The 16,534-nt window shown below is 43.0% G+C and overlaps 1 protein-coding gene across 1 annotated transcript; it reads left to right on the top strand.

Moving 5' to 3' along the window:
* The first annotated feature begins 974 nt into the window (after nt 1-974).
* VPS37B (VPS37B subunit of ESCRT-I) lies at nt 975-15,909 on the top strand. Its single transcript, XM_066979059.1, has 4 exons — nt 975-1,164; nt 9,552-9,723; nt 10,376-10,458; nt 11,607-15,909. The coding sequence occupies exons 1-4, from the start codon at nt 1,060-1,062 to the stop codon at nt 12,102-12,104; spliced, it is 858 nt and encodes a 285-aa protein (XP_066835160.1). The 5' UTR covers nt 975-1,059; the 3' UTR covers nt 12,105-15,909.
* The last annotated feature ends 625 nt before the right edge of the window (nt 15,910-16,534 follow it).

Raw genomic sequence — 16,534 nt, 5'->3', positions numbered from 1 at the left:
CAAAGCGTTACCACAAAGTACACAGCAAAATGTCGCTGATAAATATATATTTGCAAGTGTACTTAATGGATATAAATCAGAAACTAACCAAATTGAGCCATGATGTTTCGACTGATGCTCTTTAATGTAAAACTTGCAGGTTTTATTTCAAAATTGTTTAAATCCACTATAAAATACATCGTGAAAGAAAGATCATTTCTTGACCTTCATGCTTGATGAAGAAAGTGCTTCAGATGGACAAAAGGACTAGTACTGAAGCTTGTCAAGATGGATTTTTAGCTATTTTTAGCGTAAATAGGTTTTCGGCCTAGGCTTGAGAACAATAATGCAGTCACTCTTTTGAGATTTGCTGTGGCCAACTCCCTACCAGGTAAGGAAGCGTGAATTAAATAATTCTACTGGTTTTCCTTCCTCGTTTACAGCTGCAGCTATACACAAAAGGAGAACAAGGATGCCTATGGCCCGTCAGGCAGCAGCTCCGTCATGCCGTGACGGCTCAGCACACGACTCGTGGGGCGCTCGGAGCTGGTCGGGGGCCTGCGGGGCGACCACAAAATGGACGCACCAAGCCCTGACGCCTCAGCGAGCCCCACAGCCCCTCGGGTCAGGCAGCACCGAGGGGCTCTGAGGGCCGAGACCTGGCACCTTGAGGGAAACCCACCCACCCCTCCACAGCCTGGGGCACCACCACCACTCCAGGCCCTTCTCCTGCCCCACTGCCCCATCCAAGCCCTTGGAGGCCGAAGGCAGGGACCCACAGCGCCTCCATCCTGTCCCCCCCCCCCCCCCCCCCCCCCTCAGCCTCCCCTGAGGCACCGCCCCAGCGCCCCCCGCCCCGGCCGCGGCACGCGCCGCCCCCTCCTCCCGCCCCGCCCCTCCCAGCAGGGGGCGCCGCGGGCGGGGCGGGGCCGGGCTGGGCCACCGGGGCCGCGCCACTTCCGGGCGGCGGCGGGAGCGGGAGCGGGGCCGGGGCCGGGGGGGGGGGAAACCGGGGCCGGGCTGGGGGGGGGGGGGGGAGCGGCAGCAGCAGCAGCGGGCCGGGGCCGCGCCGGGCCGGCCATGGCGCTGGACGCGCGGCGGCTGGAGGCGCTGAGCCTGCAGGAGCTGAGCGCGCTGCTGGACGACGAGGAGCGGCTGCAGGACATGGCCCGCGAGATGGAGGAGGTGAGCGGCGATCCCCGCCACGCCGCTCGGTGTCCGGGGGGTACCGGCTACCTTCAGCCCCCCCCCGGCCGCAGGTGGCTCCGTGCCACGGCCCTGCCCCCCCCCGGTACCCTCCCGTTCCCTCGGTCCCCCCAGCCCCGTCCCGGCTTCCCCCGCTCCCTCCCGGTTCCCTCGGTCCCCCCCCCTTCCAGCCCCGTCCCGGCCCCCTCGGTGTCGGTCCCCCGGTCCCTCCCGGTCCTCCCCCCCCCCTTTGTCTGCCGCCACCCCCCCGATCCCCGGCGCCCCCCCGAGCCCGAGGCCGGCTGCCGGAGGAGGGGGCCTGGCAGCGCTGAAATCGCTCGGTTTGGGCTAAATTAGGCAGAGGCGGACGGTATCGTGCTTATTTTTATATATATACAATTTTTTCCGATTAACGCATTCCTCGTTTTGTGCCCGGACCCCGGGGGGGGTCGTGGGGTGAAGCCGGTCCCGGTTGTGCTCTCGAGCTCAGCGCGATTTTAAGTCCAAAAGAGGCGAAATAGGGGAGGCTGTCAGCCTTCCTGGGGCTTTTTGTGCCCGCTTGGAGCCTCTTTGTCAGCGCCCCAGCCCCAAAGCCATGGGTTCGGGTCTGGGCTTGCTGAGACCAAATAGAAGAAGTGTTCTTCTGTGTCCTCGCTGCCGCGGGGGCCCCCCGTACGGGGGCTTTGGGTGCCCGTGGGTGACCGTAGGGCAGTGCTGGGAGCAGCCTCCCCCAGCTTTGTGCTCCACCGAACGCCCCGAAAAGGCTCCGAGCAGTCAGCTGACGGCAAGTAAGATGGATCCGCTGCTGCTGCGAACGTTTTTGAAAGAGGCAAGCGTACTGTATTTCCCAGGATCTGGTGTTACTGGTTTTGTGTTAAATCAGAGGACCAAAGTCCCAGGGGAAACAAAAAAAAAAAAAAAAAGGCTTAGCTAATTAAAAAGCCTCATCTATTGAGTAAGATCCCTTTTTGTTGCTTTTCCTGGAAGTACGATCCCTGCCCTTCTAGTACGTCCAAGGAAGTGGTTCAGGATCACCGCAGCGTTAAAGTATCGCAGACAACGGAGGGGCCCTCCGAGGGTCGAGGCTGGCAGCGAGGAGTCCTGGGGAAGCTGCTCTTTGCTTTTTTGTGCAGCGTTTCTCTTGAACTTTGCGTAAATGGATTTGCGAGATGGGGTTGGGTGTATTAGCTTTCCGTGCGAGCTTATGCGTTGAGGACTTAAGAAACCGCTGAAGAAGCAAATGCTGCTGTAAAAAGTAAAGCGTGAAAAGATCTTGGAGACCCCAGCGGCTTACTGGGGGGCAGGAGAACCCTTCTGCGGCAAGACTGAGGATTTAAGGAAAGCCAGCGGGTCATAACGGGCTTAATTTGGTGCAGATACGATCGGGTGCAGCGCTGCTGATTGCAGCCTGACCTCTGGCAAGGTACAACGGTAGGTGGGTTGGCCCAGCCAGCCTCTTGTTTTCGGTCAATGCACACTTCAGACTGTGGGTCAGAAGTGACAAAAAACCTCTTGACCTTTGTGTCAAAGAGTGTCTCTTGCTGCGGGATTACACCGTCTTCTCAGTCTGATCCTCCAGTTTCCCTCTTTAGTTGGCAGCAGAAGGCTTTTAAATTGTAGAGTAAAGTTCTCTGGGCCCGAGGGAATATTTTGTGGTGTTAGGAAAGTGTGGCTAGGTTTGAAGGTGTTTGAGCTGTGTGGAAATAGGGCTATACTACTGTTGGGTATAATCCTTTTTTATTGTGCACGGAGGCTTTTACCAGAGTCTGTTCAACTCAAAAGCATTTACCTGTCCTGGAATTGCTCAAATACTTCCTTGTTTTGTTCCTGCCTTCATTGAATTGTTTGCTCCTTGGGTTTGTGCTGCTGGCTCCTGATTTTTCACAATGAAGTATGTGGCAGGAAGAGGGAGAGAGGGAAATCCTGAACATTAAGGGGGAACCATGGTAACTTCACTGCTGCTTGTGTAGGTATTTGGTTTTCAGTCTGGATGTATCTAGGTTGTAGCGTTATTCCAAAGTCCTTAAATTAGTAATTTTATTGGGGCATGCCAATTAAATCATGTTTCCTGAGTCACTTCTCTGAGGTCACTCGTATTTTCAGTGGCAAAATTGGCTAAAGCTGATTATCCCGTAATTGAAAAAACCTTTGTACTCGTCGTTGCGAGGGAAACCCAGCTCAGAAAAACAATGTTTTGTTCACAGAGAGAAGGGATTGGAAAACCACTTGGCTTTCTTGCTAATAGCTAAAAATAGGCTCCTTCCAGCTCCAGAGGGAATGTGTTCCTGTGCAGCACTTGAGCAGGATTTGTATATGTCATCGTGGGGGTGTAGGCATATATATATAAAAAATATATATATATATATATCTGTGTGCGTGTGCTAGCGTGCAGATATATTTCACCAGGGTAATGTGCTTAGGCAGTGTCCTTCATGCTATAACCCCAGGTGTGTAAAAATGTGGCATCAAAGAGCTAAGCTGCTTTTTTTTTCTGTCTGCAAGGTTGTTTTTGAAGCCTCTGGGCTTTTAGCGCTTGAACAACGAACATCTTGTCTGGCAGAAAGAGGAAGGAAGCCAATTGTCTGGTACTCCTCGTCTTTTGAAATCGAGGAGGTTTTTTGATAATCCTTTGAGGTTAATTTCTGTAGTACATCGATGGTATTCATCTTCATGAAATAAAAGTACGTTGTAAAAGTCAGTCTCAGAATGGTAATTCTAAACAGGACAGGTGAGTTTGTGATGGGATGCTGGTGGTAGCTCGATGAATTTCTCTGGTGAGAGTTGGTCGTCTCGTGACCTGTACTAGGACTTTGCTTTTAACAGTGCAGCATTGTGTTACTGAATGCTCAATATCCACTGCCAAAATTATTTGCTTTTCAAAACCCTAATCGTATGAAATGAAGTCGTCAGAAATGCGTCGCCCTCCTCTCGTTCCAGCATTTCAGAATACGCTGGCAGGCATGGAAGGGGTTTTCAAGTGTAGCCCTTTTCTCAAAAGCTGTTCGAAAAGATCGGGCAGCGCAGAAAGTCTTGAGTTCAAACGATGTGAGTGCATGCCCAGATTTCTTGGATTCCTTATCCTGTCCTAAAACCGCATGGTGTGAGTGGTTATGTTCTCGTTTGCCAAACATGAAATTTAGCTACAAAGTTAAGAATTAGACTTGGTGACAACTATAGGATTTTCTTTTCCAGCTAAGCACGGAATGAATAACCTGCCTGTGTCTGCTGGGCACAAACTGCGGTTCTGGGCAGCAGAAGTAAACATTTAGGAATTGCAACTTACCTTTTAACCTCTATTTTCTCATTTTTAAGCTAGTAATTGCATAATCAGAATACCTAAATTTAGCAAATCTAATTATTTTGGAATATGTCTTAATATTTATTACCAAACAGATGCCATTAGAGGGTGCGTTATGGTTCACCAGTACTCGATGAAAAGCATTCCTAAATCTTCTGTAAAAGACGTCTTTATTCTCCTCCTCTGCACCTGTTGGCTCCTATTTCAAGGGTTAATTTGTCACTCCAACCGTGCATAGTTATACTTCTGCAGTGTGACAGCACATTTGAGTCCTAAATTACAAGTATGTAATGCAAGTGAAAGAGAGAGTTCGAGTGTTTGTTTTATTTGTAGCTCCTCGAGAGCCTTTTTCATGAAAGTACCAGTGGACTACTTGTCCTGACGCCTGCCAAAGCCAGCCTGTAATTAGAGCAGCACTGGGTGCACTTTGTGGCTCCTTGGGGTTTCAGTTGCTCGGACCGTGGCAGAAGGACCTGGTCTGGACGTGTTCTACTGGGAACATGCCTTAGATCAACAGGAGGGATGCTTCTCAGAGTTATTTTGAACAAACCACTCTTAGGGCAAGCGTTTTGGAATAAATGGTAAACAGTAAAAATGTTGCTAAGCTAGTCCTAGTACTTGCTTGTATTTTAACTTTGTCCAGCACTTTTCTTCGCTTTAAAAGTGGGATGAAACAAAGCTGCAGTTCAGGAGATCAGTAGGTTTTCCATTCCCAAAGCCGTTGCTGCTGCCTGTTCTTACAAGTGCTTATTAAATAAATCCTCGAGTAAAACTATTCAAATTATCTCTTAAAGAAACTATTTAAGCATCTTAAGTTTTGAATAACTTCATAATCCCTGATTTTGTCTTTAACTTCCATGCGTATGTGACTTCATTGCCGTGCCTTGCCCACAGTTTGGTTTCGAGTGCTCAGCTCAGTGCTGAGCAATCCCTCTGCCATCAAAATCCCACTGTAAGCAGCTCCGTGTTGCCCTGTTTGTCCTATTCAGAATTCATAGTGAGACTTTGATAGTTAAAAGGAAAACAAGTTAAAAAAAAAAAAATGTTCTACTTTAATATCGCCCTGTCTCATTATGTCTCATGATTCTGGCTGGTATTTTTCATCGGTTTTCAGATTCAGGTTTCCTGCCTGATGAAGTGCACACGACCTCAACAGTCATCTTAGCGATTCTACTAGGGTTGCGTGCTCTTAGCTTATTTCTGTTGGTAACTTTTTTTCGCTCTACTTCCATTAGGCAGGCAAGCATCTGATGCAGTAGCAGTTCCCTATTAATACAATTTTTTGTTGCAGAGCAGATCTGACAACAAAATAACTTGGTTTGGATTTATTCCTTCCTTGTTCTGTTACAGCTATTGAATGGATGCTGAAAGCGTGCTTTGTGCTGCGTTGGTACTCTTAGTAGACTGGTCACGCTATACTGTATCTTTGACCCTTGGATGATTGTGCAATTTATTTATTTTTTTGGTTTTAAATCAGGCAACATTTTTGAAAGCTTTTCTTTAGGGCTTTTTAGGCAAATTTAAGTGTTTGCTTTTCTGAGTCCTTGAATTAACTTCTAAATGTAGTGGAACAGTTGCAGAGAAGTTTATTACACTGAATTTACATCTTTGCCAGAGATTGTTCTGGTTTGTAAAATTGTGATGGTATTAAAGTTGCATTGGCTTGGGTTTATATTAGTTCTGTTTGTTAGGAATTAGAATTTACTCCCTCCCCAAACTTCTTCTGGTGAAGTGAAGCATTAAAATGTCCCAAATAGGTGTATGGGTCTTCACCTTCGTTTTTGGAAAGAAGTCGTTCTTAAGTTTACCTTGTAATTGAAGAGTTGATTCTTCTCATGGTTTTGAGGAAGATTTAATACAAGTTTCTCATCTGTTTAACTGCCCGTGTTTTTAAAATAAGTTTGATGCAGAGACTAAAGCTGGAAGTGAAGACTTCAAGAGTAACACCTGAGCATTAAATATGAATTGTGTTTTTTGTTCCATTTCTGTAGAAAAATGTGCCCTTCTTAGAAGTGCTATAATACCGAAGAAGTTGAGTCATTAAGGCTTGTGTAATTTCAAGCACTGTAACTTACAATGCGATTAAGAATAGCTCAACTTTTTGTCATCTTTAAAACAAATATTTTTAAGACTTTCAGTTAAGTATAGACTAGTCTGTAATTGCTAGACATCAGGTGGCAAGGTCAGGAAAGGGTGTCACTGTGTCAGACGGAGGTGGGTTACCTGTACTTGTTTGCCATCAAACTAGGTAACTCTGACTTTCCAAGTGCTGTTGTAGTATTAATTTGTTTCTTACACCTACGAGACAAGTATATCCCATTATGATGATGTTTATTCATCTTACGCATTCATAATGATTCAGAAGTGAAGTTCTTCAGAAAGTCGTCGTAGAAAGCTAGGTGTTTGTCTCCTTGTTCACGTCCATAGCCCGGCTGCACGCTATGTACGTGGTTAAGTACATTATGGTACCTGAGGAGGAGAGTTATTTAAGAAGTAGCCTAAGTTTTATATCACTTAAAGAAGCCTTTTCTCTTACTCTGCCTATTTACCTGGAGTTCTTCTCTTCCTTATTACATGTATGATCTGAGTAATACCCTTTCCCAGAGATTTGTACTTTTGAAACGTTTATAGATTTGCGTATCTTTCATTCCACTGTTTTTTCTTCTCTAGAAAAAATGTACATAACATGTTCTTCGTCCTGAAGAAAGATCAAAGTCCGCTCATAAAACTGGTCTTCCCAGCCTGACTGCACAACTACTTTGAAATGAGAATGTCAGCCCTACAAGCAGTGAAAATGTGATCACCAGATCAAATTTAAGTCACTTGAAGGAAGTAGTTTGCTCGTTAAAATGGTGAAAGAGGAGAGGCATCAGAAAGCATAAATCTTTTTGCACGCAATCTCCTTTGGCTGGCAGTTCACAAGACAGCTAGTTAACAAAACTTGTGGTGATGGCAGGTAATTTGGTAAGGAGCTGGATGTCAGTAATTAAGCTGTTAAATAGCGTGTACTTGGTTTCCATTCATTATTGTTAGGAAAAAATGTAAAACAAGGACTTCAGCTTACTAAAATTGAGTCTAAGTGCGTTGGATCATAAGAGAACAAACAAATGGAAGCAACGAGTTTAATTTAAATTATTTTGCATTGGAATCAAAAGTGAGAAGAGAGGAGTTTCTTTTTATTCTTGGAAAGTATTCAAGTTGAACACAAGCATAGGGTTGAAAGCTTGTTTAGGCTCGATGTGAGAATCCTGAGAAGCCAAACAGTATTACAAATAGTTCCTCCCATTTGTACAGCTTGGAATAGACTTTTATTTTGATTGATGCACAGTTTAGGACTCGGCATTATCCTTGACTTGATGATTTTTTTTTTGAGTGGTTTAGCAAGAACAGCGCAAAAGAGTAAAACTTGGTATTTGAGGAGCAATATCTCAGGATGTATTTAAGTATTAAAGATGTATTTAAGCAATACTGAGTCAAATTTGAAGTTAGCAGGTTAAAGCAGTGTATAAATATTTTAAAAGCAAGTAACTGCTTTTGAAGACACTGTTGCTACACTTGGGAAATATTTTCACCTGTTGTATATGTCCTTTTGCTCAGACTGTCAGGAACACTTGAGTTCTGGTCCTCTCCTTTTCAGGGATTTTCAGGTTTCCTCTTTTGCCCTTTCAAAGGTGTGCCTCTCCTATGTCCCCCCAGGAGCGTGAAAGGAAGAATGCACTGTTCTGCACTGAAGGTGGGGTAGAAGGGGCACGTTAATGTAGGAGGTCACAAGAAGTGCACCAAACATTTAATTGGTTTTGAAGAAAGTTTAATAGAATCAGTCTGTTGTGCCATGGGAAAATTAGCCCACTTGTTGATTCAGACTGAAATCAGATCCTTTGCTTTTTCCTCCCTTCTTTTTGATGTCTGATTTTTTTTAATGAATCTAATGTGACATCCAGGGCAGGCTTCTCTGAACACTCGTCTTTCCCAAAGCTCCTGAAGACTGTCTTGATAAAATTGTGCGTGTGTGAGCAAACTTGGAATCTTGCTGACAGTGGTTTTATGGAAATTGTCATTTGTTCCTTAAGAACCATGTCTTTGGGCTAGGATATGTTAAACAGCAGGATTGAGCTGAAACACAGGCTTTTGGCATTAATCCAGGTTTGATTTAACATAGTTTGGGACGAATATTCTGGAGAAACTCTGATCTCACAAGGCCGTGGCAGCCAACAGGTCAGGCCTCACGTAAATTTGTGACAAGAATTAGAGGACACTCAGGTGACACAAATTGCGCTCCACTGCCATGGAGCAGAGATGTCCAAATGGGTGCCCAGGCACTGATTTCCAGTCAGTAACCACTACAATGGGATGAAACGGGTCTCTTGAGGGCTGTTTGGTATAGCAGGAACTCCTGTTTTTGTCCTGACCCAGCAAAAGCCATTCTACCTGCAGGGCCCGTCGCGGGCTCCGCTGCCCCTGTCAGAGGGGAGGCTCCTCTTGGGAGCCCTTTCCCACAGCACGAACTCCTCAAACGCTTGGAATAAAAGTAATTCTTCTCCAAGGTGGAACTAATACTGCTTAATGAACCATCTGCTTCATGTGAGGGTTAAAAATACACGTGGGAAGGTGCCCTTAGGTGAGCGGTAACTCCTGCTCGGAAGCGATGAATTCAAGGGTGGTGCTGGCTGAGCGGGGAGAACCACGCTCGTAGTGGAATCGCTCAGGGGATGTTCCTTGTGTGCGAGCTTGTGTTTGTAGGTGTCCTTAATGTGCTGTTTGCATCATAGGCCGTATTTCTTCTGCTAAAAGAGCTTATTGTGGAGCAGCAGAAATAGAGTTTGTGAAAGATTTGGCGCAGAAGAGAAAGAGATAGTGGAAATGGGCGCAATAGCTGGAGCTGACCATACCTGCCAAAACAGGAGACATTCACAAATAAAAAGTCCCAAAGTATTGTTATTTGCAGCTCCAATGCAGTAGTACTGTTTTTGCAGAGAGCTTACTTTTGCTGTTTATGTAGTAGTCTCGAAATTCCTGTGTTGTCTACGTAACTGTTAATCTTGATTAATATCGTTTGTCGCTGTCACTTCACACACCTTTCTTTTTGCAGGCCCAAAATGTTCAACACAGCAAGGACATGACTCTTGCCAGCAACCGCAGTCTGGCAGAGGACAATCTTCTGTTCCAGCCGAAGTTGGAGTCTTTGAAAGCAAATTTGACTCAAAAATATCAAGAGCTGCAAGTTCTTTTTGAAGCATACCAGATAAAGAAAACAAAACTAGGTAACGTTTTCTGTTGGTTATTATGATTTGCTCTTTTCTAAGCGAATTTAAATCTGTCGTGCATCTTGTTTTTTTGTTTTTTTTTTTTTCACTCCCTCATTTTTAGTTCTGTGCATTAGGGTATAAAATCAAAACTTACTCTCACGTACTTCTGAAATAGATCATACACCTAATGGCTCTTACACCCAGAAATAATATCTCTTACACCCAGAAATATGCACTACAGATTCCTTATTACTGATGTGGTTACGTAGCTATTGTTTGCTAAATGACCAAGTTTGCCCACCTTGCTGAAAAGTAAAACCGGGTTTGAATTTCCAGTGATTAATCATAAATCAAACAAACTTGTATTTAATGTTCTCATTAAATACCGAATTATGAAGTACTGTGTGTCTGATACTGCACATGCTGAAGTGCTTTTTTCATTATTATAAATTATAATTTCTGGTTTTAGCACCGCGACAATATTCCTAACTACTTAAATGTCGTATTGTCTCACTGTAGTCTGACAGTCATCCTGTCTAGATCAGCAGAGTATGCAGTTTATACAGATGTGCCTGAGAAGATTTTTATGCTCGATGATACTTTATAGCTTCAGTTAAAAGTCACTTACAAACAGCTGTCACTTACACTTGTTTTCATGCCGTTACAGACAGACAATCCAGTAATGCTTCACTGGAGACACTGCTAGCCCTCCTTCAGACAGAGGGGGCTAAGATTGAGGAAGACACGGAGGTAATGACAGTACACTTCAATTCTGCCATTTTATACCCATTAGTGAAGACTTGGGGTAGCTGAAGTATATAATACCGTTGAACATGTAATAAGTAGTCTAAAGGGATATTTTTAAGTATATGGTCTGGTCTTTGCTTTGAACTTCCTTAAGCAGTCATTTGATTTCAGTGACACTTTTTTTTTGAATAATTTTTTTTATTCTTAAGGTCTTTGAGGCTTAAGACACAACACTATTTTTCAGAAGAGAAAGCCAAACTCTCTTAGTTCCTTGACATTGCCTTCAAACTAATAGCATCTAAATGTGGAAATATTTTTAATGGTGTTCATCTGGTATATGTATTAATCCATTACAAATGTCAATTAGTAACCTAATGAAAGACTGCCTGTGCTGGTCTATGAGAGGGATGTCTCTGCAGTAGTTTCGGTGGAATATTCCATTATGATTTCAACGCACCTGTCTAGGTGCCAATGGTCACTACAAGTGCTTGAAGGGTGGCTTGTTTTTAGAGCAATGGGAATGGTTAGTTTTGTTAGTGGATTTGCCTGTAGGATGTTCTGTATAACTACATAGTTTATTAGCATCAGGGAAAAGATCTGCTTATTGGCCTTGAATTGTGATTACAAAAAAATATTCCCAGGGCAAGTTGAATTTCACGATCATACGTGTGGTCACCTCTCTTGATTATTAAAACATCATTTTCCCAAAGCTTTGCTTTGCCACAAGTAAGCATGAGTATTAAATCTGGTTTAGCAATAATCTACCTCGCTGTAACGAGGCTTGTAGAGTTCTCAGTGTTTCTGTTGGCATTGCAAGCAGTACTAAACCGTAATTCAGCTTAGCTGGCAATCTGGAAAGCTGTTGAGCTTGATTCAGTCCTGCCTCTGATGATCAGGGAAATGTTCAGAGACAGATTCAGATGTTCTTACTGCTGTTACTTCAGCATAAATTTCAGCAAAAATGGTATTTAACTCCCACTGCTTCTAAGTGATAACTAATTCAAAATTCTGCTTAGAATTCTTAGTCTGCCAGTCATCCTCCATATGCAATCTGGAAAATCACAGGCAAAATTACACTATTTTTAGGATGTAAGCCCTTTAGGTTGTCTCAGAGTATGCCGTTTTCTAAGAGATTATTCCATATTTGATAGAATATGGCAGAAAATTTTCTTGATGGTGAAATACCACTGGATTCCTTCATTGACGAGTACCAGAGCAAGCGTAAACTGGCTCACCTGCGACGTGTAAAAATTGAGAAGCTCCAAGAGATGGTGCTGAAGGGACAGAGACTTCCGCAGGTTCAGCCGCTGGCTCAGCCGAGAGCACCCGACACGACACCAGCACCTCAAGATTCCTACACTTCGGATGCAAACCCTCCTCCTTCAGTTGTGCCCCGACGAATACCACCCCCTCCGCCTTCAGTCCCAGCAGGACGCTTTCCTACTCCCTTTACTGCAGCCATGAGTTCAGGACCAGCTCTTTCTTATCCAGGTGCTCCATATCCTCCTCTCCCACCTCGACCGGGAGCTCAGTCTGCAAGTCAAGTGTCACAGCCAGGATACCCATCTCAGTTCGTACCACCGTATCCTCCAGCTCTTCCCCAAAGACCACCTCGCTTCCCACCACATCCTGGTTTTATCCTCCAGTGAATATTTTGGTGCGCCTGACTTATGTATTGGTGCTTATATTTCCTTTTTCTCTCCCTGTCAGAGACTTAACATAGGCAATGGAAAGCCTCTGTTTTTTGCACAGTGGAGTATAAAATTTGAGCTCTGGCACAGAGGTTTGAAATTGTGTTTAGTAAATGTGATTATTTTTGTTTTCAAATACCAGTGACAGCAAGAACTTTCTAGGAAGGTGATAGGAGCTAAATTTTGTAAATCCATCAAATTGTGAAACAGTGCACAGTGGATTTCCTGATGTTATAAATCTCCGAATTCTTTAGTGATGGTAAATCAGCATCCTTTTCTGTTCTGATGTATTCCCGTCGCAGCTGGATGGGTGTGTGGCAAGCGGGAGCTATTTGTCTCTCTAAAGAATTCTCTACCAGTGCCAGTGTTTGGATCGTAACAGCTATACCTGAATGCTGGGCGAAGGGTTGGAGGGGACTGCATCAGCAGCCTTTGCAGTGCGCCCAGACGGTGGCATTTGTGGCCAGGTGCACAACACTTTCAGAGCTCGCTGAGCTGAAACTGTTGTCAGATAATGTTCTATGGTTTTTAAACAGTAAAAGTTACAAGAGTTTCAGTTCTACATTTCAGTTGTTACCTTAGACTTTTCATAATAAAAGTACGCACTCTTCCCATTCCTAAATAGTTTGATATTCTGAAAGTCCTGGTCTCTTGAAATTAAACTAAACTGTTTGTAGAGCCAGTTTAGGGTTTTATAGAAATTTTACCAGGAATTTTTATTTCTTTACCTATTAAGATTTTCATATGTTTTTTTTTCCACACCTTGGATACAGAAGTTAATTTTTTTTATACACCGGTGCTTAGCTTTTGATATCATGTGGTTCCAGGAATCCAGGCAGGGTATTTTCTTAATTAAGTGTTGGATTTTCACATCATGTAATTGCCCACAACTTCATTTTGTCCCTCAAACTGCCATCTCTTACTTGGCAGAACTGTTTTTAACTTCTCCATTTCCTTCCGTCTTGCAGTTTTTGGCCTGCTTATCCATCTGGAATTTGCAGTTAACATTTCTGTGCAAGCAGTCAAAACAGAAAAAAAATTTTGAACTCCATGGTAGCTGTTTGCCTCTTATATAATCCTTTCTTGACTTTTTATACCACTGGAGAGGGAGGCTGCCTAGGGGAGTTCAGATCTCATTCTCAATATGACCCTAGGCACGCGCTGGTAATCTAATCTAGCATTGGGAGAGGCAAATCTTAACACTTACTGCTTGTGCAGAATATGTCCGCAAATTGATTATCAATTTTTCATACCCACAAACAACTTTCAACTAATTCATGCTACCTTAAGGAAGACATGATCCAGAATCTGCCATATCTTCTTCACTATTTTAAAACATTCTTATCATTGTCCTGGAATGCACTACATTGTTTGGAAGTCTGTGCTACGAACAGCTTCAGTCAAAATAGAATATCTGATTATTTTTTTCTTTACATAAGGCCCTTGACTGTCCCTTAATCATTTCCTCTGGAGTGTGGTGGTTGCTAGCAAATACTGATCTGAAATTAATCTCATAACAGGAAGCTCTCTATTCTGAAAATACAGTTATTTGGCTTGTTTTGCCTTCTGAAGACAAAAGGCAGAAGGTTGGTCAGTGTTACTGGCATCTGAACCAATTCCCCAGTGTAAATCTGGAAAGTTTCTGTAGATGGGGGAGTTCGTGAAGCAACGTGCATTGGATTTGTTTGCCAAGTGTGTTTTTCTGTAATCTAGTGATGGTACAGGATGTGTTTTTTAAAATAGTGTAATATCTTTTCTTGGTATTATTTTCCTCATTGAAGCATTTGTGTAAGCATGGTTGATCATGACTTGTTTCAAAAAATTTTGCTGTGCTATTAGTGTTGGTATTTGGATGGCAACTGTCGTATCTGAATGCTAAACATAAATCTGCTGTAGAAATGATTTGTGTCCTAGGAAGAATAAAAGTTGGTGGGGGCTACCAGGGTGGTGATTGAGTATAGAAATTCATACGTTGAGCCTGCTACACAAACTAAAACAATCCCAAATTAGTTTTGCTAACATTTAATAAAAACAACCAGGTATATTTTACACTTATCAAGTGCCAACTTTTTTTCTGAGAGTTGCAAATCCTCAGAAGTGATGGAGGTGATAGATAAGTGTATTGTGAATTTGCACTGCATTTTATGTATCTAACTTTATTGGTATTAGTAGTCCAAAAGTATTTTTACTACTTGTTAAATTTTCTGTCTTTTGGTAACTTTTGTGATAACATGATCTTTCAGGGATACTTTATCTAAAAACAGACTCTTGTGCTAACTAAATACAGACAAAGCTAATGCAGTTTTTCTGTCTGAAAGCAAAACAATGCATTATTGCATATGCATGTGGCTGATGTGCCTTAGGATCACTACCTGTGATTGTAATACTAGGATACTAGCATTTTTATCATTTGAATAGCCATTGTTTAACTCTAATTTAAGGGCTCTTCAAGAGCACTTTCTTTAAAAAATGAAAACAAAAATCTCACCCTCATACTTTAGAATCAAGAAAGGCTGTATCTGCTATTTGTGAGCGTATAGTTGCCTTCACTGATGGGTTAGGTTGAACATAGGTGATACAACTAATGTGATGTTTCAGTTATAGCAGTCCCGTAACTGAAATCCAGCTGCTCATGGAAAATGTTTTTGCCATTAATTGTGTGTGTGTGCGCACAAACTGTAAATATGTACTTGACTGCTGGTAATGTTTAAGGGTATAGGAGAAAGACGACTGTGGAAAGCTGTTTAAATCCTTTCAGAAAAAAAATGTTACAGAACACTAATCTGAATGAGTCGGGCAAGAGCTTTGTCAGTGCTTTGAACCGTTGCCCTTTGACAGCTTCTCCTGTTCTGTTATAGTTAATAAATTCTGCTATGGCTAGGATGTTTAGAATTGTACTAATTTGCACTGTTTATAAGATAGTGAGATTAAAATGCCATAGGCAAGCTGAGACTTGAGATGGGGTAGCTCAGTGTGCTTGCCAAAATATATATTATGTTGTCTTGAGGATTTTTCATGTCTGCTGCAAATAGCATATACTTCCCCAAAGCAATTGGAGCGGAGAAAAATCTTTTAAACTTGATGTGTAACACGGCTTTAGAGCGTTGGTAGGGTTGAAAATGCTCTCTTTGGATGGCATTACGTTTGCCAGTCTTTTGTACGCAGATTTTGTAAGTTATGACTAATTCGATTGTGTGTGGTTAGGGTTGTTGGGGTTTTTTTGGAATGATGGTCAGCATTGAATGGTTCTAACTCTAGGATGAGTTTCACTGCACCTCAGTGCTGTCTCTCGGAGGAAGCGGAGTCAGTTGTTCTGACACAGCTGATCCACACAGGTCGCGGTTGTACTGTGACCCTGGAGGGACTCTTTAGGATACAAGCTCTGATATGGTTCCAGGAGGCAGGGCCCTGGGCACAGTCCAGTCGTGGGTGGCCGTTTTGTTTAGTGCTCCCACTTCATAACCTCAGTCTCCACCTCTTGTGGACGTTTCTGCCCTCTCAAACTGGAATAGTGAATTAGACGTAGAGCTCCAACTGACAATTCCTCGAGCCTGAACACAGAGCTTCTTGGCAAACGTTGAGTTCAGAGGAGGTAGAGTCGTCCTGCACCTGAATGCTTTCTTTGTGTAATGCTGGACAGTTGAATAAAGGGGCAATTTTATATGCCTAGCAAGTTGTGAAATGTACAGTGGATTTGTTTGCATAATAAGTCTTTCTGTAATCTACCGTGGTCTGATTTTAAATAAAATATCATATCTCTTGGTGTCATGTTCCCCTTGCGGCTTCATTCAATCATGGTGGAGATAATGCTCATGTTTTTTAATACTAATGATGTATGTACATCACATACAGTTGTAGGTGAATGTGGAACTTAAATTTACAAGAATATAACTGCTCATAATAAATCCATTGCTCATGTTCTTAGTGACTGGATATACGGTGTGTGCGTAGCTGATACAGGACAGGTATGCTCAGGTTCTGCACATCTTAATCGTAGTGAAGAGGTGCGTGGGCTGTTTTGCCAGGTCAAATCTCTGCAGTTTTGTTTCCTGCAGTCACCTAGAACAGTGGAAGTGCCTAGTCTTGACCTGGAAAAGCTGAGAGAAGGGGGAAGCCCGCTTTTATTTGTTAATAGAGGAAAAACTTAAATTTCAGCCAAGTGAGGAGAAATGAGTCAACCAAAATTATTTAGGAATATGAGTCAGAGAGCAGAAAGAACCTGATGTAATCTTCTGTAACATCTGTCATTTTAATAGCAATGTAAAATAGAAGTCCTGCTGCAGAATAACTGATAATAATATATGGGAGAAAATCCCTTTTTAATTTTTTTTTTCCTTTTTCTTCTTGATGTGTTCCATTTGTGGTGGCTGCAGAGATTTGATCACCTT

This window comes from Anser cygnoides, chromosome 17 (genome assembly GCF_040182565.1).
Source record: "Anser cygnoides isolate HZ-2024a breed goose chromosome 17, Taihu_goose_T2T_genome, whole genome shotgun sequence".
NCBI lineage: Eukaryota > Metazoa > Chordata > Aves > Anseriformes > Anatidae > Anser > Anser cygnoides.
This window is presented reverse-complemented; position numbering and strand designations above follow the sequence as displayed.

What these genes read in the sequence shown, in the direction of transcription:
- VPS37B (XM_066979059.1), top strand. Translation starts at nt 1,060, where the DNA reads ATGGCGCTGGACGCGCGGCGGCTGGAGGCGCTGAGCCTGCAGGAGCTG. An exon ending in GATAAAGAAAACAAAACTAG is followed by an intron (nt 9,724 to 10,375) that starts GTAACGTTTTCT and finishes ATGCCGTTACAG; the next exon opens with ACAGACAATCCAGTAATGCT. An exon ending in AGATTGAGGAAGACACGGAG is followed by an intron (nt 10,459 to 11,606) that starts GTAATGACAGTA and finishes CATATTTGATAG; the next exon opens with AATATGGCAGAAAATTTTCT.